Source organism: Cygnus olor, chromosome 11, assembly GCF_009769625.2.
Source record: "Cygnus olor isolate bCygOlo1 chromosome 11, bCygOlo1.pri.v2, whole genome shotgun sequence".
Classification (NCBI taxonomy): Eukaryota; Metazoa; Chordata; class Aves; order Anseriformes; family Anatidae; genus Cygnus; species Cygnus olor.
Genome location: NC_049179.1, coordinates 11498942 through 11515405, shown reverse-complemented (window position 1 = coordinate 11515405; position 16464 = coordinate 11498942). Strand labels below are relative to the sequence as shown.

The 16464-nt window shown below is 39.1% G+C and overlaps 1 protein-coding gene and 1 long non-coding RNA gene across 3 annotated transcripts; one reads left to right on the top strand and one right to left on the bottom strand.

Moving 5' to 3' along the window:
* The first annotated feature begins 38 nt into the window (after window positions 1–38).
* LOC121075780 lies at window positions 39–2219 on the top strand. The gene is made up of 2 exons (XR_005823151.1): window positions 39–274; window positions 1887–2219. It is a non-coding gene; the product is annotated as an uncharacterized LOC121075780 (long non-coding RNA).
* A 731-nt stretch (window positions 2220–2950) lies between these two features.
* Window positions 2951–16356, bottom strand: HDC (histidine decarboxylase). 2 transcript variants are annotated; one of them, XM_040569364.1, is made up of 13 exons: window positions 14182–16356; window positions 13609–13764; window positions 11938–12110; window positions 11262–11375; window positions 9752–9874; window positions 8761–8895; window positions 7678–7821; window positions 7361–7427; window positions 6355–6517; window positions 6168–6258; window positions 4903–5001; window positions 4117–4218; window positions 2951–3912 (listed from the first exon to the last, which is right to left on the bottom strand). In XM_040569364.1, exons 2-13 carry the CDS (start codon window positions 13634–13636, stop codon window positions 3151–3153), a joined length of 2001 nt encoding a protein of 666 aa, XP_040425298.1. In that variant the 5' UTR covers window positions 13637–13764; window positions 14182–16356; the 3' UTR covers window positions 2951–3150. The 2 variants fall into 2 exon arrangements, with proteins under 2 accessions (XP_040425298.1, XP_040425297.1); XM_040569363.1 differs by having other exon boundaries at window positions 14596–16356.
* Window positions 16357–16464: the final 108 nt, after the last annotated feature.

The window sequence follows — 16464 nt, the reverse complement described above, 5'->3', positions numbered from 1 at the left end:
CCTCAGCACCAGGCGCGGTTTGGCGCCCCGCCTGCCCACCCCTCAGCGCGGGGCCGGGAGGTCGGCGCGGATGGGGGGGCTTTGCGGCGCTACTTCCAGAGCAGAGGGGCTGCTGGCGGCCCCGGGTGAGGAGAACGGCGCTGCTCAGGTGCCGGGGGAGGGAAACGCCGCCCTCGGGCCTCTGCCGAGCCCCTCTGGGGGGCCTGGGGTCGGTCCCGGGGGTGCCGAGCAAGGTGGGCTGCGGCGGGAGGCTCCGGCTGTGCCCCGTCCTCCGGTAGGTGAACGCGGGGGGCTGAGAGGCTGAGGCACGTCAGGTGAAAGGAATAAGTTGATGAGTAATTAGAGCCGTATTTGTGCTTTTCAGATCGTGTACGAAGTGTAGTAAATTGAGCTCAGGTGCTTTGCTATTTATACCAGTACAATCACCAGATGTCTGCTATCTGTTATCCCTGGAGACACTGGTGGCCCAGCTATGTATCTCTGTGCCCACCTTATACCCTTTGGATGATAACCTTGTTGCCTTCCACCAGTGGCTCAAACTGTTTTTAATTGGCAATAGAAGAAAGCACACATGAAAATATTTTACACGCAAACCGTGGTTTAAACCAGATACTTGTGATAATTTCAATTATCATGTATTGTGACATGTGAGGGAGATCTCTGAGTGAGCATCCCAGGCTAGACTGTGGGACAGAAATGCTCACTTTTTGTATAAGGTTAACAGGTAGACAGGTTACAAGCTGTAGTACATTCTCACTGCTGAGGAACATATCGATTGTGTTAACAGAGTATCTGCCCCATAGGCATACTCACCTATGCCAGCTCTCCCTCTACTGTCTTTTGACTTGGGGTAAGAAGGGATGTGTGCTATACATATATTCCCTATTTAAGTAAATGCAAATGAAAGAATAAAGAACATACTAAACAGCCTTTTGGTCTATTTTGCATTCAAAGTAAACAAGTGTCTGGTTACTAATTCCAACTGAATCTTTTGGTTGAGGGTTAAGTCCACCGCAGCCCAGCCAAGTTACATGGAAGTAGTTTATGCAGATAGTCACCTTCTAAAGACAAGTCTGGTGTCAAGTCTAAGTTTCCTCTGTAAGCACAACTAATGTGTCATGTGTTTACAGGCAGACTGTTGCTTCTGCATACAGACTTGTTTTTCCAAAGTCTTTCCAAAGACTTTCTAAAGAAGGAAGATTTTCATAAAATCTGTCATCTACTATTCTGATGCTAGGCTTGGAAAAGAATTTCGCGTCTAGCATGCTTAAGGCTAGTCTTCAACTGGGCATTTTCTTTGCTCTTTTCTGAGAATAATCCTACTGCTTTTTTATCTGAAAACAAGATACAGATATTCTAACAGCATACAGTGTCATTAATGATCTTCCTATAGGGTCAGGACTCTATAAGATGGCTGCATCACTGCAGAACTGTTACTCTTTAAGAAGTTAATGTTGCACCCTATTAGTGGTCTGAAAAATTTGTTTTTAAGTTGGATGTGAAGTTCACAACCGAGTTTTAGCACATAACAAAATGATTTTCTGGATCAACACTGTGATGCTTTCTGACTAAAAGTTGAAAATAGCATGAGTAATGTTACTAATGTCTTCCTGCCTCATTTAAATACTGCAGTAAGAAGTCTTTCATTAGTCTGTTTCTGTGTCCCCAACACTTCTTGCATTCAGAATAATTGAACTATTGAGTATGTGGGCCAGTAATTATCATCAGATGAATGCAGATGGTTTTTACCTCTGTTAGTAAGGCTTCCATTTCTACACTGTATAGATTTTTTTTAAAATATGATTCTCTTTAAACCTAGAAAATTTAATCTAATTCCCATATTATATGATGATGTTGGTAAGTACAAGTGTAATTTTGTTTTGCAGAGTGCCATTGAACTTACAGCAAATCTTAAGTACCATAAGGTACAACTAGTGGAGGAGGGTTTCAATCCAACAGTCATTAAAGATCGCCTGCATTTCCTGGACGATAAAGAGAATCTGTACGTACAAATGACCCAGGACATTTATAACTCAGTAAAAAAAAACGTAACTTCAAATTGTGAGCATGTCCAAAAATACATGTTTTATAATAATCAAGTTTTGAAGGATCTGTTATTCTAACCGTGTTGGGAAATTCCATTTATGAATATTAGCCAATATTGGTATTTGAAATAAATGTGAATATGAGATTGACTTAATAAAGCAGAACTTTTCCAACTACACATGCATATGAGCCTGGCTTTTCCTCTCCTTTGAATTTCTTAGCCACCATCTTAGTGCTCCCTTCCTCTTTAGTTTTATGTTTTCTAAGCTGCCTGCTCTGAGGGTCCTTCCATCCTCCACATCTCCACTCTGCACAAAAGTGACTTTGATTGCTGACCTACCCACTCCTGTACTTCAGTCTGAATTGACTGTTACACACTCACACTAGGAAAAGATATAAGCAGGTGCTCCCCTTCCTGAATTAGTTTCTCAAATGGACTGCGCTAGGACAATTCAGAGTTAATCAGATGGACACAAACACAGTTTTAGGGCAATTCCATTCTTGTTTTCTTGAAATATGGTTACATAAAGCCTCATGTGCACTGTTAACTGATTAGCACAGATGGAATGGCAGGGCTGCTCTGTTTTTAAACTCAAAAGCTGAAAATTGCCCTAGTATAGTAAGTCACTTAGAAAGGTTACATCCTCCTCTTTACACAATTCAGAAGTGACGTTGGCATTGTCTACATACACACATCCTCACAGCAGCCTAGAGAGTTCAAGTCAACGTATTAAAAAAATAATCAATGGTGCAAAGAGAACTGAATTGTTAACACCCTATGGAGGCCAATGTACGCTGTCAAAATGTTTCTAGTTTACCAGCTCTCAGTCCTGTTAAAGGACGGTTTACAAGACAGAAGTTTGCATTTTCTTTACTACAGTCTACAAACCAGAGAGTTTAATGTTACATGTCTACAAGATTTATTTGACATTTTAATCTATAAATACACAAGGTTTTACTCCAGTAAAAGCACAGGAATTTTCTCGGTGGTCATTACCATTGCTTACATATTGAACAAAATAACATGTAGTATTGCATATGAATAAGCAAACTTTGGTTCTCTTTCTACCTGGGGAGCTCTTAAGCACCAATCTCTTTTACTTGTCAAACAATGGCTTGCAGAGGACAACAAGGCAGCTGAAGGCCACACTGAATGCTACACTCTGGAAAGTTTGGGACACTGTAGAACTTAATTAATTTTTTGAAGGCACTTTTTTTGAGCATCATCACCTCTTCAGGCAGCCTAGAAAGGATTCTAGCATTTGCATGAGATTCTTTCTTGTCAGTGGCTGCTGCTTTGGGGTTACATTGCTCAAGAAGACCAGTCACTGGGACACTGTTGCAGCTAAGGGAACGTGCTGTCTTTTTCTTGCCTTGAATAGATAAATAACTGAATAAGAAAGAGGTTAACTTATGTTTGGTAACATCTTGCACATCTTCTGGAAAACAGTCATCTAGAGGGTCCCCTTGACCTTTCACTTGCTGACTGATCACACATGTATTGTAACTCATTGCTACTTTCTTAGGCTGAACTACTATTTTTCTGGAAGGTATTTTGTATTTTTCTTCTTCTACATATAGCTGAGAAGCATTACTGATAACATTAGAATTATGTTCCGTTACCATATCAGGGATTCTTGCCTCATCACCAGAACTGATGTGGTGTAACCCATAATTCTGGCTAATGATTTGGGCTGCGGTATGTTGAATGATGTTCCAGTCTTGCAGAATATCTTCCCTAGTGGTGAACTGAGATGTTACAGTAAAGCGAATGATGAACTTGTCATGAATGGTTGCTGGAACAAGGAAGAGCTTGCCAGAACTGCTTAGTTCTTTCAGGAGTTTTTCTGTCAGCCAGTTGGGACCCTGTTTTAAATATGCATAGGGAAAAGAAAAAAGTACAACTGTTACAGTTTCCAGTGACATCCAAACATCTTTGTAAGAATTTCAGCATTACCAATTCTTATATGAAAGTTTATTCGTAGTTCTTAATGCCTCTGGAGAGATCATCTGTAGTCAAATAATTCATGGAAATAGTCTAAAATAGATTAAAATAGCCCATTTTTTTACCTTTAAACGAAATACAACCAGTCCAAGATGTCTCTTGGCAGGAATTTCAAAGAGTGGATCACTTTCAACTAAAGATTCAAAGAATTTGGCTGTTTCAGTACCCTGTAATTAAGAAAAAAAGTAGTTATGTATTGGTTCATCAAAAACACAGTGTAAGACACTAAACTAAGTAGTTAAAAAAAACATCCCTCCTCATTAAAACAGATCACTCCATTCATTTCTATGTATGGCAGCAAAGCTAAGAACAACAACAAAGCTAAGAATTTTTAAGACTGTCTCTATTTGCCCAAACCCTTGACAATGTAGAAGAGTAGCTGGGCTACATATAGGAATTTTGAGAAGGTTTGAAAACTGCGTGTTTCTTTTCACAGATTAAATTCCTTTTGCAGCAACCATTGATCCACAATATGATACATACACTCCATCAAAGACTTAAGCCTGTGAAGTTTCATTGCAATGGGTTCAGCCATCCTTCACAGCTTGCCTCCCAAACAGCTGCCACCTTGCCTCAAGGAAAGCCTCTACAAACTTACTCAATGATGTGCAGAGGTATTGACTTATCAAGTTGCTTTCCATTGCCTATTGCTTCCAAAAAGGATACAGAAGACGTTTTGTCCACACAGTCAATCTTTACAGATTAGTTAAAGTCAGCACATGTTTAGTGTTCACAGGCAAACTTTGTACATGAAAGGATTTGTTACTCATCTTTGCATGACTGAATTTAATGAACTCCACTACTGATAAATCAGCATAATACACTTATGCTTGCACTGTTAATGTACATACATGCCGGATGTGAGCTTGAAGCTTTTTCACCCCAAATGAACGAATCACAAACCACAGCTTCAAAGAACGAAATCGACGACTCAATGGAATTTGCCAGTGCTGTGAAAACACAACAGCATATCAATAAGGGCAAAAACGACAGAAAGGACTGAACCCTTACACTACAAGGTCTGTTGTTTCAGACCTGTACTCATGTCAGAAACCTCCACTGAGACAACAAATTGCATGCTACTGAAACCCAGCTAAGCCTAGGAAATAGCCATCAAGAAAACGCTATGTCTACAAATTTGTCAATTATTTGCAAAAATAAGATTTTGTCTGTTCCCCTCAGGAAACAGAGGGGTGTTGTTTAGGATTTTAATTACTGGCATATAACAACGACTGTTTGCACTTAAAGAGTGTTATCAACTTAAGATGTGTCCATTAACACTCAGGATTGAGTGCTGACTTCGGTTCCTGTAATCTGAATATTTAAGTGCCATCCTGAACATCTTCCCAAGCCAACAAGAATTCATATAGGAGTAAGCCCTTCCAGAGAAAATAACACCTACTGTGTGGAGAAGAGTGACAAAACATAAGAGTACTTCTAAGGAGCTACACAGTAACATGCAGGGTCCTATTCAACCACAAGAGGGACTCCGTGATTTTTTCTTTTCCCTCTCTACACTTACACTCCCTCTAGTGAAAAGCATCATGGATTTGAAGAAAACTCATCTTTTCAGGGCTTGGGTGAGATCATAGCTGAAACAATTGGCAGTTGAATATTCTTTTGTTTTACTGTACTGAAATCTGCTATAAAATGGATATAAATTGAAATGACTCAGCTCTCCTATCAATACATAAATGTGAAGAAAAATGTAATTCATGTTACTGTTGTTTCAGAGCATGGTGTTTCCATTGCTTAATCATTTCTCTATTTTATCACATATCAAAGATACAAGAAAACTACCCAAAATGTCTTTAGTAGGAATTATTTTAACAATACAATGCACATAAAAGACTCTTCTAACAAAAAAGGCTAGGCTAGATCCCCACCTGTGTAAAAATCTTGAATACTTCAATCTCTAAAAATGAAAGCAATTTTACAACCAATTATCATAACCACTTCAAAGTTTTAATAATTAATCTGCATTAAGACCTCAGTATGATTGTTTTTATGCTGTTAAGTAGTAAGGCTGCCTAAAAACTAACTCCAGAGGAATTTGGCAGTCTACATTTAAACACTTTATAGGCAATTTAAAATATCAACTCAAATAGCAACTTACCATAAAATCAACAGCAGCTCCTGAATTGGGATGTCTGAGGTAGACAGGGTTTACACTGAAGGTTTGATGTAACTTGTATTTATCTTTAACCCTATCAATTGTAGAATGAACTGTATTTAGCAAAAAAAATGTGCAAAGAAAGACTTTACAATTTGCATGTTATCCTTCTCGTGTTGTCTTTACTCACCAAAATCCAGTGCAGTCAAAATGAACCATCATCCATTTTGAAGGGTTAAAAGTAAAGGAATCTGCATATTCAATTCCATCCAAGAACAATCGAAATTCAGGACACACAAATGCTGTTCCTGCATATGCAGCATCAATGTGAAGCCAGAGTCCCTCAGCATCACCTGTTAGAAATGAAATCATTGTTATGTAAGGGATATAATGAATCAGAGTACGTGCTTAAGTTAAAGTAGTACTCTTCTCTCTGAAAACTAGGCATACTTTTTTGCAGGAGGTGGACAGGTTAACAAAAATAAAACACAATACAAGCAATTGACAATCGAGTTATATCATAAAGCTGTGGAACTAGAACCACAAAATATGGGATAATGCTGAATCCAGATGGAGCCAACTCTAGAAAAATTCACTATTCCAAATTTTGGATGAGGCTTTTTAACATTTGATTTCTGTCACCGCCTTTTTACTAATTGAAATTCCCCAGTATAACTCATTCACACAAAGCCAAAATAAATGCAAGCAAAAGGACTCAGAGATAGAAGCCATGCTCTGACACGTAACAGAAAGTGCCATAGATCTTCAGCACTTACTTGTCAGAATTTACGCTGGAATAGAATCTGCAACAATATCAAATTTACCTATTGAACTGGTGACCACAAAGGATGTCCTACCAATCACTACCTTCAAAACTCCTTTGCTAGGTTAAATGTTTAGTATCCGTCCTGCAATAATACTGCAGTCGGTAGCGTATGCTCTGTGTATTCCCTGAATAACCACATTAAAGATCTATCAGCTGGCAAGTGTCATCCATCTGGAATGGAATGTATTTTAGCATCCTAACCTTACAGAAATCACTTCAGAGACTTATACTGACTCCACTCATCTTTGAGACACATTTGAAAAACTCCGCTCGTTAGTCTTTCTACTCTCCTTGGTTTTGACGTGAAAAATTGTCACACTATCTTCTCTGTGCTATCATAGTTTAAAATCAGGGGGAAAAGGACACTTACAAATCGGGCCCAGTTCTGAGAGATTGTCAAAAGCACAGACACCAGTTGTACCCAAAGTTGCACAAACCTAGAAGAAAAAACTGTTCAGATGGCTTTTTTTGTTTTTAATAAATGGATGCAGCATTTTAAAACTGGGGAGGCTATTAATGTAGTAAAAATGAAACGATATCAACATTCCTGAGTTCAATAAAATGCAAAATTCTCACATACATTTTCATCTTCAACTAAAGTATTTTAACATAGTAAAATTATATCTAAGACATTTCTTCTGATGACATTAAGAATATCAATACTCTCAAACAGAAAGCTGAACATACAAAGATGGGCACTAGGCCTTTCTTTCTGTCTTCTGCAATGGCTTTTTTCAGAGTTTCACCTCTAAGGGAAAAGTTCTCATCCACGGGCAGAAATTTCATCTTCACAAGAGAAATCAAGCCAGCCTTTTCTACAGAAGAATGTGCCTTAAAAAAAAATTTTAAAAAAAGCATTAAGAAAGCAAGCTCTGAGGCTCAAAAACTGTGATAAATTATGGCCTTATAAAAGACAATAAAAGCATAGATAAAGTTGTTGTTATAATCCAGACTAATGTAAGTCTGAAAGTTTGTTCCTTGTGAATAACAAGAAGAAAGAAGAAAGAACACATTGTAATTTCAAGGAACACATACGATCCATTTATTTGTGTTCTGGTCTCTAAAAATCTTATGAGGCATACTTATCTTGTGTTTGGAGGGCCATTTATCAAAACTCGAATCTTAAAGGACTTTCTAGAAATGAAGCTACCTTAACATATTCCCTCCTCACTGTCTGAAGACAAAAAGTCCTGAAGCGTGCCTAGTTTGGGGCTGGCATAGACCAAAACACCTCGCAATCAAAAACCCTTTTAGTTACATGAAGAACCAGCATGAGTGTGTCTCCTGCTGCTGTTTTCACAGGGGAGTATGATTGTTCAGTTCAGGAGCCAAAGGACAGAACAGGTTTGCAGGCAGAGTCACATCACTGTGTAGGCATTTTCTCCAAGGACAAGTTCATAGGCCTGGAGCAGAGACAACAATCAAGAGCAACACTGAGGATCTGAGTGTGCCTGTCTCCAAATGGAAGGAGGATGTTAAGGAACAAGAGCTGAAGCAGCATGAGATCAACACTTAGTTACTGGAGTAAGGATTTGTGAGAAACAGGAAAGAAGTCTTTTGGACTGCTGGGACCCTGCAAAATCTCATCTCACACCAATTTCATTTCCCCATCTGCAGAAAACAGCATTACAGGGTAACAGCGTTAGAGGGATTCGTTCATGGTTGTATTTTTCTCTTGGTGCAGTAATGTAAGTTCACATTGTCATCTGTATGGTCTGGGTGAGATGGAAGTAAAATAGTTTGTTTTTTTTTGTAACTGTAACAACCTACTTGATCAGACGCATATGCGATGAGACGAGAATTGAGCAAGGACTCATCAGCATCTGGCTCAGAAAGCTTCATCTCCAGAATTTTGTTTTTCCTTGCTGCCAGCAGCGCAACCAACGTTGATTCACTCACAGTGCTCTGAAAAGACATTGCTCATTTACTGCAACATTTCACTATTTTATTGCTGTTTTGCCAAGGATTTACTGAAGTCACTGAAATGCTCTCAACTACCTCCCCCCCTTTTTTTTTTTATTTTTAAATTTCCACAACTGCTTTTCTCAGATGCAATGGGAATTCACTAGCTAATGAACAGCTCTCTGGGCCAGCAACACAAAACAAAGCTTTTTAGTTTCTCTATATTTTTAATGTAGAGGACTGAAGTGCATGACTGAGTAAATAAATTACTTTTGTTCTTCTATAGATTAAATGTACTATCTACCACAAAAACTACAAACCTGAGCAAAGCTCCTTATAATAACACAGAGCCTTAGCATTGATTCCAGGGAATACTTGCTTAGGCTGTATGAAAGAAGATTCAGGCCTTGGATCTTGCAACTTCCAGAGGCACAAAGTCAACATCAGAAGAAGGGAAACGAATTTATGTCCTTCTGCCAGCAGTCTTTATTTGCTGGCAAGACAGTGACAAGTCTTCCCCCTTCTCTAATTGTGCAGGAATAACTTTGGTGAATACTCTAGTGATGTGAAACAGACTGAAGAAACCAAATCTGATTATCTCGTTTATCCTTAAGTCCACAAAAGTACCTGCTCCTAGTCCATAATGCAGTCAGGACTAAAAGCAATAGTAATTCCTATTCCATAATCATCTAAATTTAATCCTAAAATCTGGGAAGGAAACATCAAGATGAGATTTGTCCCCATATAGACTTATATGACAAATCTTGTGGATTTTGCCTCAAGGAAAATGATCACCTATAGGGAAATTTACTGCAGTGAACACAGAAATGTTGATGAGGCCACCTCTGATCTCCCTTACCTGTAGTACTCCTCCACCCACACTGTCAGGATGGTGGTGCAGGAATTTATCTGGAAGGCCCAGCATTTTAGCCAACCAATCCATCACATTCATTTCCAGTTCTGTACAGGCTGGACTGGAGGCCTAGAAAATCAAACAAAGAGAACAATGTTCTAAATTCACCCAGCAAATACAATAGGAGTTTAACCCTTAGAGAGCATGCCACATATCACATTTTAATTAATGGCTATTAACACTCTTAATTGCCTTGGGAGAAATCTCACCTAGACCTAACAAAGGTGCAGATTATGTATCTAATGCTACAAAGTTTGTAAACAGCTAACCCTATAAGGCTATGGCTCATACCTGGCAAAGTGCAACACTATTATAATAAAAATGATGTTATTTGGTGAGTTCTCTAATACAGACTTTGATGCTGAGATTACAGTTTAGGTGTCTTGCTCATTCTCTTATTACCAGTTGCTCTCTTGCAATATCAAATACAGAGACTCTTACCAACCCCCTTAAAATGTTCTCTTCAGCTTCCTAGTATCACCTCAGCACTGAGCTTCTGAACTACCAATAATTTTAGAGTCATTAAGAAGTCACAACAAGCCATTTGAGGCTAAAATGCAGAACTACAGTTCAGTATGAGCATATGCTCTCGGTTCCTAAAGAGAAAGGAGACTGATCCGTCTTTCAGCTGAGGAGAGTTAAGGGTGGGTTTTTGAAGAGCAGCAAAAGAAAGATAGAAGTTGTTCTGCAGTGCCAAGCTTTCCACTTATGAAAGAATCCATTTACATTGCAAACTTAAAATTCTGTCAAAACTAGATAGAGAACATAGAAAATGGACGCTCCTGTATATGCAATGAGCTAATCAGATACAAGTACATGGAGACCATAACCAAATTCTTATAGGTTTATGAGTTTCTACTGTTTTCTTAACATGGAGACATACACCTAAAGATCTGGGCACCTTCACCAATGGAGAAGACGTTGGCTTCAGAATGCCACTGAGGTCTGTAGAGTCATAGCCAAGTAGCGTTGGTAGTGGCAGGAGGACACCAAATACTCAGACATTCTGGGACAGGCTGCCAAACAATCACTTTTAGAAGGAGAAGAACAGTAAATGTGTTCTCTCAAAGGATCAGGAGAACTGAAATGAAGTCCAGCCTAACTTGCAGTCATGGGTGCTTGCTGCTCTGCCTGCAGTGCAACAGTCTTAGCACTGGGAGTAAATAAATCATCAGGGAACAATACCAACTGTTTGGATATGCAATTAATTAGAAAACATACCTTTCTAGTGGTGTATTTTCTCCATTCAACTCTGATTACTAGGTAATGTTTGGTTTTATATATATAATTTATTTTTTACAAGTGACATTCTTCAATTACGCAAACAGCTTACAATACAATGGTTTACAGTAAAAAGTTGTACTGACTCACAGAACCAGAATGACTATGACCTGTTCCTCCATAACATACACAGAAGAAGGATATCTAAAGTAACAAAATAAAAAGAGTAGTTTACCCATGTGAATCCCAAGCAGTTAATTGCATCAGCCAACATATCTCCGAGGAGTGAAGGCCAAGAAGTAAGAGCTGGAAAGTAGGCATGCATGTGCGGACTTTGCCAATGGACAACCTAGAACAAAATTATCTGGAAGTTAAGTCTGAAAATGCGGCAAAATTCTGTACGAGATGTAGTGATTAGCATCTGTTTTACGTGATGGGAAAGGATCACAGCAGCATAATACGTGCAATTCTAGAACAGCTAGCAGAAAGCTACGGAGATAATATCAACAGGAGTGCAGCAGTAGCAAGTGATAACACTGTGTCGTTATTAGATAAATTCCAAATTATAGCAAAAGCATTTATCTGAATTAAACAGGCAGACAAAGATTTTGAACAGGAAAGAATGATCTTTTGAAAATTATTGCACAAAGTCTGAAAGACTTATCCGTATATGGGGAATCCCCAAATCAACTTTGTTAGTTGCTCTTGCTCATTTCATGAGCTTGTCTTTAGCTATACACAGCAATTCATAATTATATAGCCCTCCTCTCCCGAAGAAACTTGTATGCTGGACACTAATGTAAGCATGTATCTAAACAAATGTTCAGCAGAATTTGTGCATTCCCAGAATGTGGGTGTTCACCTCAGGTATTAGTGACTTTTTCCTGTCACAATTATAATTTATTTCTTACCCCAGGCATAATAATCTTCTCTATATCTCCAAAGATGTTGTCCCAGCTGTCTGGGTCCATCGGGGCAGAATCCGGCAGCTGAGCTCTCATGTAACCTGGCTGTACATCAGGAGTCACCCGTCTCTCTCTCACATTGCTCAGGTACTGGCAAATGTAATCCACCATTTCTTTCCCTGGAAGAAGCAAACCAATGCTTTGCTTTGAGTTTAGACTGCAGATAAACCGATTATCATGACTAGCACTTCATGCAATCTGTCACTGGCATTTGACAGGGCTTGAAATACTGCTCCCAGGATAGCCATGGGAACTAAAACACCAAACAGCCCACAGCCCCACCGAAGCCCCACTTATCCTATGCACAAGTACTTCAGGAGATTCAGAAGCAAGGGATCCAGCACATTCCTCAGTCTCACCGCTTCTAGTTCTTATCATTTCTGAACTTCAGAATGGAGCAGAAACATACAAGAAATTCATGTAAATCTCATGTTGCTAGCTGGCAGCTACAGAGAAGACCGAATTAAAAAGTCCATTTTACCACATCCATTAACAATTTTGAAATAGATACAGAATTTACAAAAAAAATTAGATATGAATTTCTGTTCAACATTTGATTCAGACTAGTCCTCTGAGTCTTAGCTTAAGGCTATATGAATCATCAGCGAAAATAATACTTGTCAGCATTCCCTGAGAATAAACTCATCACTTCGCTCATTTAAGAAAATACAGCCATATTCCATAGCACTAGTCACAATTCACTGTATCATGAACCAGTCTCACAAATTAATGTTCCTGCTTATCTGGGAACACACACATAAAACCCCATACATGGGAGCTGTATGACCTTGTGAAGGTTTCCGATTATTCAGAGTGAACATCCTTCTACAGAAGAGACTGGGCCGCAGTTGGGAGACCTGAATTAATCTCTGGCTCTGTGACTAGATGATCTAGGAAAAGTTACTCAACCTTTACACCTTACCTGTCCCATCTAATAATTTAGGGACACAGCTTCTAGAGCAGGCTTCATAGGGACAAAACGGATTCCTGGGGTTACTTCATTGTCATTACTCAATAGCTCAAATATATCTTTAAAATATGAGCATGGGTACAGTTACAGTCTGTTTGATTACTGAGGTGATAGAGATTTTCTTACCTACAGATGAAGTGAAATTGCACTCACAAAAATTGCCATAATGCCTCATGCTTCCCTGTTATTAAGGCATAACTCCTTTTGCATCCTCTGAAAACAACTACACAGCTCCACACCTAATCTTTCTCCACTTACTAGGCAATTTTCTCCAGCCGTGGGACCAAAGTTCGCTCCCCATCTCCAGAACTGCACCAGTATCAGTAAAGTTTCATGGTATCAGCCAAGGAAGAGCCATAGTACATAGCCCCTTCACGTGTTTATTCAGAATCAGTTTTGGAGCTTTCCCACAGTATTTTAAATGAGAGATCAAAAAGCCTAACTCAGCCACTTACTTTAACTCCATTAAATCAAACTCAGCCTAGGGATATATTATCGTCTCAGCCCCAGCAGATCTAAAGAATCAAGGACATGTGCCGTTAAAAAGTACACAGTCCACCCTCATTTCTGGGTACCATTCACAGCCCTACAACAGTTCTTCCCCATGGGCAAACGCTACCTACTTCCAAGAGCAGAGGATCACTCACCTCTCTGTCTGTACTCCTCAGGCTCCATACTGACTCCTTCTAAAAGCACCTCTTCAGACTTGGCCCGCAACCCTTCAGTGAGCTGTGGACAGTCCAGTCTGGCGCCCTGCTAGCTGCTCACGCTTTATAGCTCTTGTTATCTCAGACTCAGGCATTCTGGAAAAGGTTTAACGTAGGCAGGTTATTGGTGAGTGTTTATCTAACTCCTCCCAACTGAGGGCTTTTAGTCTCTTGTATGTTCTCATCTCTGCTCTTTTGATGTGTAAGACAGTACATCTCTGAAATGAGCTGCCTCTGCTCTGCCCCAAAATGGGACTGCCTTTCCCATCTTGAAAGGATCTTTCAGAAGTCTCACATTAATCCATCATAAATACAAGACACATTAACATCAGACCCATGGGAGAAGAAGCTCAAGAACTTCCAAAACCAAATAAAAGCAGCTGTATTACTTTTGCACACTGAAACCAGCACTAGCAGTAGTCATTGTAACAAAGGGATGAGTATGTAACAAATTTGATACTGCAGTTCTATGTGGGGACTTTTAAAAAATAAAAATATAGAAATGAGTTTTACCGAGAAGAGCATCCCAATTCATCAGTCCCTCACTGATGGAAGGAAAGGCAATACAGTTGTTACCAGCCCCAGAGCTGCAATACAAAGCAGTGATCCTCTTTATGGAAATTCTGCCCTTCCAGATCAGACCAGGTTATATTGCACAGTTACACTCCTCCACTGGTATCACCTTAGACTGCTGAGCTGGGAAAACATATCTTTGCACATCATGCTTGCTTTTCTCACATATGATACGCATAAGCACTGGGATATGACCTTATATTTCCAGAATTCCTCCAAGTCCTCCACCTGGATTGTTCTCGGTTTGGAAGAATGGCCACAGAGTCCCCCTTGTTCCAGTTTTAGGGACTGAAAACACATCCTGACCTGTTTTGGCAGCACAATTTTTGACACTATTCAATGTTGAGCACTAACTGTCTTCATCAGAAGGAACTCACTCTACACTGATACCAGGCAGTCCTGGGGAAAAAGAGAAGTAGAACTTAAAGATCTTAATGGTCTAAATGGACTAAACACTAGAAATAGAAATTGTTATGTAAGATAACATATGTTTGCCTTATTTTTGCTATTTCTGGGGCTCCTGCTTACAGCAAGCCACTGTTGGAACAGGATACCAGGCTAGGCAGCCCCTTAGTCTGGTACATTGCAGCAGTCTCTCTGTTCTCATGATACAAAAGGGAACTGGCTGTCAGAGAAGCTCTGACTTGCTGCCTCATGTACTACAATGCAGTCTGAACTCTTTCATTATTCTAATAAGTAGTTACTGCTTCCTCCACAGTGTACTTTCTACAGAACAGTGTGAAAACCATTCCTAGTTTCTGCTGTGATTAGATATTTGAGAATGAACTGTTTCAGAGATACAAAGATACTCTGATACACATGCAGATTAATATACTGAAATAAGAAAATAAATTGATAAAAAAGGCATTGAAAGAAGAGTGCAAGAAGAGCACACAGCAACATATCGTATGCATATTCATTTGCTTTATCTCACATTTCCTTGGAAACATCAAGAAAAAATTAACAAGATGTCCCCAATACTTAGTATGAATTTAGGAACCTCTCTTGACTTTACTGTAAACGCTACCATAAAGGGGAACAAATAAAGTGAGAAAGGGGATGGCCTGACCAAGTCAAAGAGAACTCAGTTCTCAAAAACAGTGACTATAGCTCATTACAAGTAACTAATACATTATTTTAAATAGGAAGCATGCCTGCTCAAAGAAAGCTGGCAGCTAATTACATTTTTGATTTCAGTTCGGAACAGCAAATAAGGAGCAATATTTTCAACAATGCTTTCAGAGCTGAGCTACACAATAAATACTCCACATGACACATATCCTACGTCTTTTGCTCAAAGCTGATAGTTTGACCAGGTTGGTCTTTCGTTCTGTACAGAAGAGAACAAACAGCAGGTCCTGTTTGGAACTAGAATAAGATAGGTAATAACACATTACAGGTAGGGTAAATATTACTAGAGATAAATGTATTTTTTTGTTTTAGCTACCCTGCACTTGGAATGATTTTGTTACAGACCGTGAGGAATAGAATATTTGCTCACAGGAAGCAGAACGAATAGAAAAGGTTCTCTTCATTGTTTGCTACAAAGGTCCGTGCTGTAAAAACCGTGGGAAATTCTCCATTTGGACATGACCATTACCACTATCACCACTCAGGCTAACGCTGAAGTTCTTATCGTTATTAAGAGTTCACACAGATTAAACTGTAGTTAAGTTTGTGGGATGTGAGGACACAAATGTTATTCTGTGATCAAAATAATTCAGTTGGAGAAATGTCTAACCAGCACATTTGACTAATTTTTTCCTGCTTTTACTAGCAACATAATGGATAATTTTTAAGAAAACCCTAAAATACACTAAGTTTCCAATTAGTCACTGCAGAAGGCTTGCTTCAAGTTCTAGGACAAACTGAGTACTATTACATACTGGGAAAATAATCTAAAAACCACCACCATAGATTTGCATTGCTACCATCTCGTGATTATTTTCAGGTCCTAATTTACCAATTTGAATCACATTTGCCAACTTTACATAAATATTAGGCTTTTTTCATAACTAACAATTCTACAACCTCACATCCAAGTTTGAAGGAGAAAGATTGATGCTGTTTTTGTATAATGCGATTCTGTGCCCACTCTTCCCTCTTACCTTTGTGGGATTTTCTCAGTCTAACACTGTTTTTTCATATTCTTTTGACACATCTGCCTAACACATCAGTTTTGACCTTCCAGTGCAGATAAAAACAATTGAAATGGAATTGATT

Coding starts and splice junctions, on each gene's coding strand:
- HDC (XM_040569364.1), bottom strand. CDS start 13,636: ATGGAGCCTGAGGAGTACAGACAGAGAG. Junction 12,111..13,608: donor TGAGGAGTACAGACAGAGAG/GTGAGTGATCCT, acceptor TGCTTCTTCCAG/GGAAAGAAATGGTGGATTAC. Junction 7,822..8,760: donor TCGCATATGCGTCTGATCAA/GTAGGTTGTTAC, acceptor TTTTTTTTTAAG/GCACATTCTTCTGTAGAAAA.